The sequence below is a fragment of the Akebia trifoliata genome, unplaced genomic scaffold, assembly GCF_017979445.1.
Source record: "Akebia trifoliata isolate Shusen 1 unplaced genomic scaffold, ASM1797944v1 Contig00071, whole genome shotgun sequence".
NCBI lineage: Eukaryota > Viridiplantae > Streptophyta > Magnoliopsida > Ranunculales > Lardizabalaceae > Akebia > Akebia trifoliata.
In genome coordinates, this window is record NW_028236823.1 from 39,823 (window position 1) to 53,205 (window position 13,383).

Sequence of the window (13,383 nt, forward strand, 5' to 3'; positions counted from 1 at the left end):
TATGATCATAACAAACTCTGGCGACACAACCAACGAAAAAAAAAAGTGAAAAAAAAAACACAATTTTTTTTTTTAACTTAAAACAGAATAACATAATGGAAATCAAATATATATTTTGAAATTGGTAAGAAAAAAAAAAAATTATCGAGGGAGATGAATTGAGTGGGGCCATTTATTACAGCACCGTTGGATCACCCGCTCCAATGCGACACGTGGCATGACTCTATTGGTTGTATGTCACTCACCAACCTCTCTCACAGGGGACCTCTGCATGGTTGTGTCCCTGTAGTTTCTCATTAGGGTTTGGAGCACTTTCTTCACCAACCTCTGTCTCTCTACCCCATTTTTTGTCCAAATGGAACTTGTGTCAGAGTAACAGTTACTTCTGACGTTCTAATCGATTAAATGGCGTTACATACGTTCATCCTTCATAATAATCTTCTTCTTGTTTATATCTTCTATGCTTGGCCACAGAATTGAGCTATATTACCTTCTCTTCTAAAAGACTTTCTTATGATCCTGTACTCCCCAAAGCCATGGACTTTCTAGGAAACAGTCAGATCACCGTCCATACTACTCGATCAAACGAGGCGATGAAAGCATCCAACGATCATCAGCAGCTAAAGCGATTTCCAGGAGAGAATCCAGATGATGGTGAGCTTGATTGTACTCTAAAACTCGGCTTACCTTATAATCCACCCGAACAAGTTCCAACAACCAATCATCAGATGCCCACAACAACAGTGATACCAACCTCAAACATGTACAATCGTTCTTCTCAGGTAATTAAATCGTGTTTTCTGGTTTTGGGTTCTTAAGGAAATCTTGATAGGATCAAAGGTTTCTCTTTTAGGAAAGATTTTCATTTATTTTGTGTGATGGATATGATCAATTGTCCAATCGTGCATGTTAGATGGACTAATCATGATCAGATGATGGATTTCTTCAATCCTTTAATATTCATTGCATGCAGCGGCAATCCATCATGGATGATGGGGATTTACCTCATTAGGTTGCAAATCCTTTTGATTGGCAAACATTAAACATCTACTTGATTGGGTGGTGGTGGTGATGCATGTCTTTTTTTTTTTTTCACCCTAAGATAATATAACAATTAATTTAAAAATAAATAAGCTTCTTAAACTGTGCATTGCTCCCACAAGGGATTAAAACAGTTCCAAAATACACACCAAAAATAAAACATGATCACTTAACTAGATTATGGTTGGCAAAACGATAATCTTCTTGATGCCTATTGGATTTTCTACTTATTGAGGGGGGCAGACGAGACCATTACCTTCTTCTCCTCGATCTGCCCTTCTTAGCTCTTCCTATATTAACTCAAAGACTTGTTCTAGTTCAGATGCAACATCTCACTTGTCCATTTATTCGAAACAAATCATATCGATTTATAGATATAGATATGAATTTTCTAGAACTTGACTCACTGCTAATAGTAAATGGCCTCAAAGGCCGCTTTAAACTCCCTTGGCATTTAGAGCCTTGGATCTTCCGAATTGGAAAAGGTGTTGAAAGGTCTCACATGGAAGGTTCGGCATACATTTAGAGAGGGAAATTCTGCTGCAAACACACTTGCAAATGCTGTAATCGAGTCACAATTCTCTCTAACGTCAATAAAATTGTAAACCTCCCATTGTTTGCGAATAGCTGTTATATGGGTAATCGACTTTCACTCCCCGATAATTAGGGTTGTAAACTGAAGGTTCTTCCCCTTGCTATACACTACTTTACCGTCTTGATAAAATGAATCGCCAAGTGGCATACTAATCAACTCACTAATGTGGACAAGTTTGGAAACCATAGATCTTTCCACCTAGGGATACACGGCTCCCTTGAGATAGACTTTTTCATGGGGAAGTGCAATCGTGTATCCTAAGGCAAAAAGATCTACGATTCCAAAGTTGTCACGTTAGTGAGTCGATTGAGTATGCCACCTGGCGAGTCATTTTATCACGACTATCTACTTTATACTCAAGAATTGTGATAATCTGACTCTCCCAAGTGGCATACTCAAAATACTCTCTTGACGTGGCATGTGCAAGAACCACAGATTTTTGCCTTGGGATACACATTTGCACATCTCCATAAATTGTGTAGTTATGCATCACAAGGAAAAAAAGATCTATGGTTCTAGCACATGCCACGTCAAGAGAGTATTTTGAGTATACCATGTGGGGGAGTCAGAAAATCATTAATCTAACTTAATACAATCTTTCTTGCTTAGTGAAAAAAATAGTTAGGGCACATATGGATTGACTTTTCTAAGTACTTCTGGCTCCTGCGAGGAGCCAGAAGCATTTTAATAGTGTTTGGAAAAATTACTCCCGGAAAGAAGTATTTCTCAATTTGGAGTCGATTTAGTTTTTTCCCACGATGTACTGTTGCAACTACTTCTCAAAAGTGTGTTTGTGGGGAGCATTAAATCTCATCAAAACTACGGTTCATATGACGAAAATACCCTTGCCCAATGTTTGTATTCCAACCACTGTCCACGACTTGTTCCTAAAACCAAAACAAAAAACCTTCTTAAAGGTTTTGACATCTTCGATCAGTTGCAGCAGCTCCTCTTCCTAGTCATTATGCCGTAGCAACAACTTCTCATCTTCATTGTCACATTGTAGCAGCTCCTCCTCCTCGTCACATTACAACAGCTCATCTTCATCTTCACGCCGCATCAGCATCAGCAACCTCTTCAATCAGTAGTAGCAAAATCCTAACCTATTTCCCCAAAACCCTAACCTAAAACCATCTTTCCGAACAATAGATTTCTCCCAATTCAGATAAACCTCAGATTTGGCAGCAACTTCAGCACTATAGTCAATTTCCTGATTTCAATAACTATCTCTCTTTCATCTTAGCTCGTGTATAGGTAATTCATCTACCTGATCAACAAAAATTTAGGGCTTTTGGTTCTTATTTTGTTTGATTTAGCTACGTTTTGAGGGTAGAGGGGTTTGTTCTTGTTGTTATGATATCTTTCTAGGGTTTGTTTAATTGCATACATAACACAGAAAATTATGTTCTATTTTTGCTTCTTCTTTTTTTAGTTTTGTTGTGTTTTCTTCTTTATTTGAGTATATGATTTTTCAGATTTCAAGTCTAAGCTTCACAATTGATCATTTATTTGCTTTTAATTCATTAGAGTAGATATTAGTGAATGTTTAGTCTGTGGGTTAGGTTGAAATCTGTTTTTTGGAAGATTTCAGGTCTGAAACAAGAAGCTCGATTCACATTAGTCATAGAAGTGCTGATGTATATGACTTTTAGTTGCTCATTAAATTGAAATCTATTATGAATGAATGATAAATTTGAAATTTTGTTGTATTTTTAGTTCATCACATTTACACCTTTTAGTCCTCTTCACCAACAACAATGAAATACATTCTATAGAGTGAGGCCAAGGTTTTGAACCCTTGTTTGAGGTATAATCACTCGTGGACTTTGCCACCTTATAGGCTAGCACTTTCTTTCCTTCTTATATAAAATCAAATTTTGTACTCCTGTTTTTGAAGCCCATAAGTATGTTGGAAGTCCAACAGCATATGAGTTGTCATGCTTGACATGATATTAGATCATTGTCAACAAAAATCACTCTTTTTTAACATTATAACCATCACGAATAAATATTCCAAATTTTCATATAATTTAGATCAAATTTTCTAATGATATTAGAAATGTCAAAATGGATTGTATCTAGTTATGATGTTATGATGTTTTTATTGAATAAAAATAGTAATTATTACTTTTTTGGAGCATAAGTTGTTAATTCACACTTTGTTGACGTGGAAGTGAGCACACAACATCCTTTTTCACTTCCATCTCAATGAAAAGCATTTATAATTCCATACACAACTTCATGTCAAAAAAGTGTGAATAGAGGTCAACCTTGAGGTCACTCCAAGATTTTTCTATATAGTTTGACTCTAAATGATTTTCTCTACCAATGAATCTACTCATTAAAGTTAATGTTTATTACATTAATTTTCCCTAAAAACCAAAAAGATTTTACTCTTATAAAGTATATAATCGAAATAGATTTAATTTTATGATTCAAAATTCTAAATTTTCCTAATCCTTCTGCAAACAACACACCTTCAGATACCTTAACACCACATACATATTTGATGAACGATATGGTCATGATAACGAAAAATAAATGAGGTTATTAGTTCGAGAGGACGCACAAAGTTAGTAAATCCAAGGGAGTTAACAATTCAACTTGTCTCCTTACAATAAATGATCTGGATTTTAATTTATAATGAAAAATTTTATAGTACCAGATGTTGTATAGTCGATTGATCAAAAAAAAAAAAAAAAAAAGAAAAGAAGAAGAAATGTCGTCATAAAGATCGAAGTTGTGTTATGTTTGTTAAAGTGCTTAACGATAGTATAAGTGGTCCCTAAATTCAATCTACTTGAACGCCATGTATTGGCATAGTACAATTGTCATAAAAAATATTAATGACTGTAAAAATATAAACATACAATTGTCATCATAACTATTACTTGTAAGAATCCATTTGGTAACCAAGGTTGGATTTTGAACTTAATTTATGGTACCTTTAGAATTCTAATTTTATTGAGAATTTTTGGATGTTGATTACATATCTCATAGGGTTTATATAGATTCAAAATATCCATGAATATGGAAACATAATCAATCAACCCAATATAGTATCCCTAATTAATCCTAATTTATGCAAATTTAAGATTTGAAAGATATGTTAGGCGATACACCATAGCATTGATTAGGGGTGCAATTTGTTCGGTTTGAGGTCAAATTGGAATCGAACCAACATAATTGGTTCCACTAAATAAGAACTAGAACTGAACCAAATTCCATTGGAACCAAACCAACTCAAACCAAAATAAAGTCGATTGGTTCGGTTCGGTTCTATGGGTTGCCAATATTCTATAAATTGTAAGTAACATTTTTAAATGAAATGATAAATATAGAATAAATATAAAATTTCATACAATAAATCACTAATTTATCTATAAAAAATCATTAATTTATCCATAAAAGATCATTAATCTATATCCTACACCTAAAATAATTCATAATAATTATTATATACATATATATTTTTTTATTGCATAAGGATTCGGTTCTCGGTTTTGGTTGATTCTATACAAGCTTGATACGAGAACTAAACCAAATTGACCGGTTCTCCATTTTCATAACTTGGAATCAAACCGTGACTTGTTCTAAATCGAACCAAACCACCCCTAAGTTATCGATTTGGTTTGGCTCTCGCTTTGAACCAGACCAAGTTGCACCCCTAGCATTGATATATTGTATCTCATGTATATTATTATAATGCATGCACCTTATATCTATTACCCTCCCGAAATTTCACGATCCTTTAGAAAAAGACTATGCAATTGATTACATAAAATATTAGCCATTGATCTCATGAAGAACTTGATGAGGGATAGCCACAAACATTCGATCATGCTTGATGGTCACCCGTCTATCTATGAAGTCCATCACTGTTGCATCTCACTCATGTTTTAATCTGTCGAAGTCGGAGGTCCACTAGATTAGGTTTATCATGATCTCTCCCATAATCACAATTTAAATACAAAAACTCTCATTGAAGAGATTTCAAATAAAATAAAAATTGAGATCATGAGGCATTAACTTGTGAAGTTGAGAGGTTTATAGAAACATAAACAAAGGTGGGATATTTATTGGAAAAAAAAACTAAATACTGAAAAATGACTTAGGTTTGACGATAACAATGACACTATCGCCGAATAACGGGCCACCAAGACCGATGTGCTCAATGGAGCTTGAGCTCTGATAACATGTATAAACTTAATTTTATTGACAAATCTTGGATAAATATTACATGAACCCTGATAGGATATTTATTGGGATTACATCAACCACGATACGGAAACTAGCTAAACATAAATATTTCATTTATTAGAACTTCTTAATGTAAAATAACTTAATTGATATTGCTACATATATTATTCTCCAACACTACGTACGTTACTTTTGAGATGAGATACATTGATAATGATACAATGTATCTCACGTATCATAGTATGTTGCATCCAATTCTCTAAATCCTCTCGCAATTGCATAGTCCTTTGAAGAAGGAATATGCTATTGGCTTATCCAAATAATCTCTCTTGATCTCATTAAGTCACATGTTATTAGATTGTAAAAAATCCAATTGTGTTTCATGATGGTCATTGCATATCTGTGAAGTCCATCACTGTCGTATCCTACTATTTTTTTTAGTCTATTGGAGCCAGTGGCTTATGAGACTAGCTCTGTCATAATCCCTCCAAAGAGCAAAAAAATTAGGATTGTACGATTTAAATGAAAGAACTCTCATTAGAAAGATTTTTATAAAGAAAAAAAAAAGATTATATGAGAAAAATGTATGAACATGAGAGATTTTTAGAGATGTAGAAGGAGGTGTGGTTGGCTTTATTGAAGAAAACTATACTAATAATAAAGTGAAAAAAAAAAAAGATTTAGGTTCGGCGATGGCGGTGGTGCCATCACCGAAAAACATTGCACCAGGATCGATGTGTGCTCAATGGAGCTTGAGCTTTGATACCATGTAAGATTCTAGATTTTATTGAGAATTCTTAGATGGTGATTACATATCCCATATGGTTTATATAGATTCAAAATATCCATGAATATGGAAATATAATCAATCAACCCAACATAATATACCTAATTAATGCTAATTGATGCAAATCTAAGATTTGCAAGATATGTGTTGAGATGCATCATAGCATTGATCTAGTGCATCTCATACACATTATTATAATGCATACACCTTATCTCTATCAATATCAACATACCAATACTTTATAAAGTTATTAATGTACGGCTTTTGTTATTTTCATTTATTGACCTAAACAACATGCACACACCCACATTTTGTTGTAGTTATAGCAATCTCTAGCTATATATATAGAATGATAACATTCAATGGTCCATTGAAATGTTAGCATCTTCAAGAACTTATTTTGGATGAAAATAAAATTTAGCATTTTGTCTTATAGTGCATGAAGATGGATACTTTGATTATTTGTACAATTATGTTGTCTTTCAATAGAATGAAATTTATGTAAATATCAACAACACAAATGCTATTTTTATAAAACTTCTATTGCATTTTTTTATTATAGTTTCAAATCTTGTCCAAGGCTAAGAAGACTCAGCCGAGTCATCTTAGTATCATTCACTAATGAAACGAATTTGCATTATGTCTCAAGCTTCATATTATCTTGTCTAAGATAATAAGAAGACTTGTCCGAGATAACTTTTTTTTTATCCGTAAGCTGGGGTTGAATGGAACACCCCCCCCCCCCCTTATTAATTATATATATGCTATTGGATATAATTATTTGTCTGAGATAACTCATTCTCGTCCATTTACAAGATGAGACATCAAATCGAGATTTAAAACCATGTTTATTACATAAGCATTTAATGCAAAGGATATTTAGAAAAAAACATTAATTGTACCAAAGTATCCCTACTTTATGCACTAATAACAAAAATATTAGAAATGGCGATTTCTTGTAGTGTTTTCATTATTGTTTGAACAAATTACTTTGCAGAGCTTAAAGCATTATTTTATCATCTTCTCCTGATGCCCCTGATGGGTAAAAGATTGATCATTGAACCATCATATTTGAAATTTCATTGTTGACATCTTCAAAGGTCTAAAAGTTCCATCTCCTTATGGTATGAAGTAAGGCAGCTTCTTTAGCCTTTCCAATGGAAAATTCGTCATGTCTTTAGGGAAGGAAATAGTGTTGCTAATGCCTTGGCTAATTTTGCCTCTTTGAATTCTACTTCTTCTATTTTTTATTCTTCTGTAAATCTCCCTCTCATTGCTAGGAAAATTTTTAGTGGAGATCTAATCAGTCTCCCATCATTTAGACTTTTGTAATCAGGATCGCACTTTTTTATATCAATATTATCCCTTGCTTGCTTAGTAAAAAAATGAGAGCATTGATCGGGCATGCCTCTCAGCTTACACCTCATTTTTTAATATTTGGGAGCCAATGGATGTGTTGGGACAAACAATATTAAATTAGTTTAAAGAAATATGTTGTGATACGGTAAGGTGTCCCGTTCCTAGGATAGAACGAAGTCTACATGGCTTAATTTAATTGGAGTTTAAAACACATCGGGTTAGCTGCTAACCAAAGAGAACAACTCAGCAGCCCAATGTGTTGGTTAGCAGTCGATATGTCTTAGGGGCTATTCGTTTGGGCTTCAGAAGTCAGCTCCTTATGTTTTTTTAGCTTTTAAGCCAAAACAACCCAATAAACACTGTTCGTTTGGGCTTCTTCTGCTCTTATCAATATCAAAAAAAGCCCGAAAATAGCTCTTATCAAGAGTCCTCCAAAAAAGGCTTTTTTATTTTGCTTTTGCGCAAAGCCAATCACCGAAAAACGGTTTAGGTATAAAGACAAAAATACCCTTCACCTTTATCTAAATTTCCAATAAAAGTACAAACCTAAAACCTTACGTTTTGTTGATTTTCAACACAGACGACAGCACAAACAGCGACACTCTCGTTGAATCTCCCAACTCCTCTCTATAATCTCATCTTCTTCCCCAAAATTTCTCATCAACTCCGCCAACTCCTCTCTGTAATCTCATCTTCTTTCCCAAAATTTCTCATCAACTCCGCCAACTCCGTTAGGGTTTCTCAAATCGAACAAAGGTGAGTTTCTTTCACATCACTTTCAAGTTTTAGATGTTTTCTTTTTTTCTCTAATTTAAGTTTTGTTCTAGTGATTTTTTTAAGAATTTTGATGTTGATTTTTAGATGTTTTCTTTCAACTCCACCAACTCTGTTAGAGTTTTTTCTCTGATTTTTTTGGGATATATGTGTTATGTGAATGGGTATCCACCTTGGTTTTGGATTCCTTTTTATTGGAATCGATTATAATATAATCTCTTATAATGGAGTCGATTGAGAAATCGATAAGAACCAACACTTAGAATCGTTTTCAATCTCAAGGTTCCATCTCATTAAACCCAAATTTTCTTATTTGGGTTTTTTTTTCTATGAGTAATCTTTAATGTACAGTTATAATTTTCCACACAAATACTACTTCCGATTCTTTTTGAGTGGCGTCTAAAATCGGATTTATATACTATTATTGGGATTCTTACTAAAATCTTTCGAATTTATTTGGTTTTGATCTTGTTTATCTAGGCAGATCACTCTTCAAATGCCACATTATTTATGGTTGTTAGAATTTATCAATTTTAATTATGAGAGCTATAGCCCCCACTCGCCCATCCAATTACTTGGAAACCTATTGAATCAGTCTGAATTCTATGCTTACAGTATTCAGCCAAATTTTGAATCAACTCTAATATCATAGTTGAGCAGTACAATTTTCAAATTTCAGGTTTTTATAGCTAAATATAGCCTCGGTAAGCATCTAATTCATGAATGTTTGAACCACAACTTCATAGAAATGTAATAAGGCTACCTAAACAAAATATAATGATAAAAAACCTATGGTGCACATGTGTGACTTACTTGCTCACCATTGGGAACTATCCTCATATCTCCTCTTGGATGTGCCACAACCCAAACTATCAACTGTTGGATTATCCTCACCATCCAATCAAGAGGCTTTAGTTGGAGACTTGAGCAATGAGAGGCAAGCTTAAAGCTAAGTTGTGAAAATGGCTAAATCTAATAGGTTTATGCTATGATACCCCCCAAATGGTTCAAAAGAGATGCTATACTATTGGGAACTCATATCCTTGTCGTAGTTGGGTTTTTACAGATTTAAGTATAAGCTGTGAGAAAACTATTACTTTCACTACATATGCTACTATCTGCTACTCCTGTATATCCCAATTTTTTTTTAAATCTTAATGTAGCAGTGAACACACAGCAGAGAACCATATAGTGGTGCTACTCTTCTAAGGATAAGCATACTATATGCACAGTTATAGTGGCTTAAGGATATGTAATATTTACAATAATTTGAGTTTTTAGTATTTATAGTAAAAATGACATTTTTTTTTTACTATTTTGGAAATTTTTGAAATTATTACTTTTAGAAAATTGTGTTTTATATTTTAATAGGTACAAGAGACTCAAAATTTGTATACAATTGCTTGTTAAATTAATAAGATAAACGTGTGATAATATTACATTAAGCAAGTGGAAATAATCAGTCAAAAAAATGTATATTGTCACCATGAGTTTCAACTATAACGTATATTCATACATTTGCAAAAGAAATGAGCCCACTTGATGAAAGGCCATTTATTTTTTATGAATTAACTATAGTTAGTAGATTGTTCATATAATTTCTTTCTCTAAAGAAATATTTTGTGTTACCTTATCATGTTATCTACCTTTCTCCCTATGTTTTCATATAAGTTTCTTCCTATGAATATCCTCTTTTTGTTAGGACTTCTTTGAATTAGTTCATCTATGTCATCTTGTGTATTGGATATGGTTTCTCATAATCTAACTTGGAGTTCGTAGGGACTATTTATGGTTAGCAAGTTAGGTTAATTTTTCTTCTTTTCATTGTATCCACTAGTTCTAAGCTCTTTTCTATTAAAGCCCCCACATTCGAAGTGGCTAGACAAATCCTATAATTTTGGACCAAATTATTTACTCGCACTCAGTTATTTATGGTTGTTAGAATTTATCAATTTTAATTGCGATTTCTACTCATTAGATTTAGATATTTTGTTTATGCTTCTTCAATTAAATGATTAGAAATCATCAGTCTAGTTTCTCTTTATAACTAAGCATTGCACCTTTGTGATTATATATGATCATAATCATGTATTTAATTTGTAATAAAGTTCAAGTGTATAATACAAGCAAAATGTGAAAAAAAAAAAAAAGAAAAGAAAAGAAGGGGTAAGCTTCACAAATATAAAGCTATGGGATAGTTCATAGTCAATGTGTCAATCAATTAATTATAAAAGGAGATGTTGCCGAAATTTGGATAGAACTAAAAAATTTACAAATTTTATTTGTAAAAATAATTAATTTTTTAATTTTTTAATATAAATTTATTTTATATATATATATATATATATATATAGTGTAATTATATATTTATTCAGGCATTCTGGTCATTTTTTATTATAGTGTTAATAGTAACATTTCTCTTTCAACAATGATGAGATATAATGATTTAAAACATGTTGATGTACGTATTATGTATTTTTTTAATGTTAATATGTATGAGATATTACGTGGATGATAGATTATGTATTATGCAGGTATTTTTTTATCAAAAAAATTTAATATGTCTATTTTTAATAGGAGATGCTGTTGAAATTTCGACAGAATTATAAACTTTATAAATTTATTTAAATTAAAAATAATTATTTTTATAATTTTTATAATTTTTTAATATAAATTTATTTTATATATATATATATATATATATATATATATATATATATATATATATGTATTCTAATCATTTTTTTATGCATTTTGGGTGCATTATCAACATTAAGGGTATCTTGGTCATTTTATCAGAATCTAGCAATAAAAAACTGTCAAACGAACAAACTTTTCTAGCTTCTGTGCTTCTGTAACGAACAACTTCTACTGGATGTGACTTTTCAAGCTCTGAGCTTCTGCTTCTTCTAGAAGCCAACTTCTGGAACTGGCTTCTGTAAAGAATAGACCCTTATTCTCCAATTAAACTGTACAACATAAACTCCATTCCTAACTTCCTATAGATTGGAATGGGACACTATATTTGATCGTTGTTCTTTTTATTTAAGCAAACAGATTTGCATTTTTTTGAAAGGTTTTACAAATTTTTATTGAAGATGGGTTCAACGGGATTTGAACCTAGGTCATGGGATTAGCTTTCCTCAAGCCTTTACCACTTCGCTAAGTGGCACCTACACAAATTAGCAATTTGTAGTTATGCGGGAAGACGAATTTAAAAACTATGTCAAGGAATCATCAACTACTCAATCCTTACCAACTTAGCAAGTTGACACCTTTATTATTTGATTTTTCTTTAACAGGTGTTGAACAACTATGGAGTGGTAAATGGAACGGGTGTTACTTATGGTACTAGATTTCCTTGGATTCCAAGGATGATGAGCCCTGACAACAACATGGGTGGTTTTGGATTCAATGGAGGTCTCTCAATGGCATTTCCCAGTAGTTCTTACCCTTGTAACAACTATGGACAATATCTAGGTTTCTATAAACCACAAAACAATGTCCCGGTAAACAACATCATTCAGAGGATAGCTGAACCAGAGCCTCCCACTGATTCCATCCGTAATTGCTTTGCATGTAAAACAACCACAACTCCGTTATGGCGTAAGGGCCCCAATGGTCCAAAGGTATAAGATTCTTGCAAAACAAATTACATTGAGATTACAATTTTCCTTATTTTCATCTATTTAGTAAAACTATTTTGTTTAATTTCTTGCTTGTTTATTCTTAGCATATCTTTTTAAACTTTTTTTTTTTTTTTTGGTTCTTGAATTTTAGACTCTATGCAATGCTTGTGGGATTCGGTACAAGAAGGAAGAGAAAAGAATCATGAAGATGAGGGCTACAGAAGCCAATGTGAGCAACCCTCACAAGAAACCCAAGTACTAGGGTGGAGTGATCCTTTGATTTTTCTTGTGTGGTGGTGTTGAATAAAGGCTTGAATCAAACAATAACCAGCATACCTTTCTTTGGGTTTTTAAATTTCATAATGGATTGGGGCCATTGATGCATGCTTTACTTTTCTTCATTTGTTTACTTGGCGCTTTATCAAGTGAAAGTCCACCAAATAATATGGGCCAATCACTCATGGTTTTAAATTGACAAGGGAGAAATATATATCCCATGGAGCAAAAAAGGATATATATAATTTCGTAATAAAAATTATATTATGGCTCTTTAGAAGTTCTATCAAAATATGGTAAGTTGGGAAAATCTAACACTTCGATTAAAAGGTATTCAGATGAATTTAGAAAAAATATTAGAATTTGCAATTAATGATTTTGAAAAATAATTATGATTCAAATTGCTGATAGAGCATTAAAATTAGTATTTATGAGACACGCCATATCAATATCTAATTTTATTTTATCGAGTAACATTTTGGGACTTTTAAAGATTGGATTCGGATCAATTAGACTTATTCAATTAATTATCATTTGTTAGTGGTATTTTGTTAAGTAACTTAACGTAAATTCATTGAGGTCAATGTGGTAGTAGAATATGATGGTTCATTAATTTCTTATTGTTATGTTCCTAAAAACATTCATGAAGTTGAATGATGGCTCACCTTCATCATAAGTCTCTTGTATATGATGTCATCACTATTATTTGATAGGTCAAAATC

The 13,383-nt window shown here is 32.5% G+C and overlaps 1 protein-coding gene across 1 annotated transcript; it reads left to right on the plus strand.

Annotated features, from left to right (window-relative positions):
• Positions 1-204: 204 nt before the first annotated feature.
• On the plus strand, positions 205-12,769 carry LOC147382058 (uncharacterized). Its single transcript, XM_086429605.1, has 3 exons — positions 205-782; positions 12,059-12,385; positions 12,537-12,769. The coding sequence occupies exons 1-3, from the start codon at positions 537-539 to the stop codon at positions 12,645-12,647; spliced, it is 684 nt and encodes a 227-aa protein (XP_086285731.1). The 5' UTR covers positions 205-536; the 3' UTR covers positions 12,648-12,769.
• The last annotated feature ends 614 nt before the right edge of the window (positions 12,770-13,383 follow it).

Bases quoted from the DNA above. Each gene is read 5' to 3' on its own strand.
- LOC147382058 (XM_086429605.1), top strand. From the start codon at position 537: ATGGACTTTCTAGGAAACAGTCAGATCACCGTCCATACTACTCGATCA. The intron at 783-12,058 runs GTAATTAAATCG...TTTCTTTAACAG, and splicing joins TGTACAATCGTTCTTCTCAG to GTGTTGAACAACTATGGAGT. The intron at 12,386-12,536 runs GTATAAGATTCT...CTTGAATTTTAG, and splicing joins AGGGCCCCAATGGTCCAAAG to ACTCTATGCAATGCTTGTGG.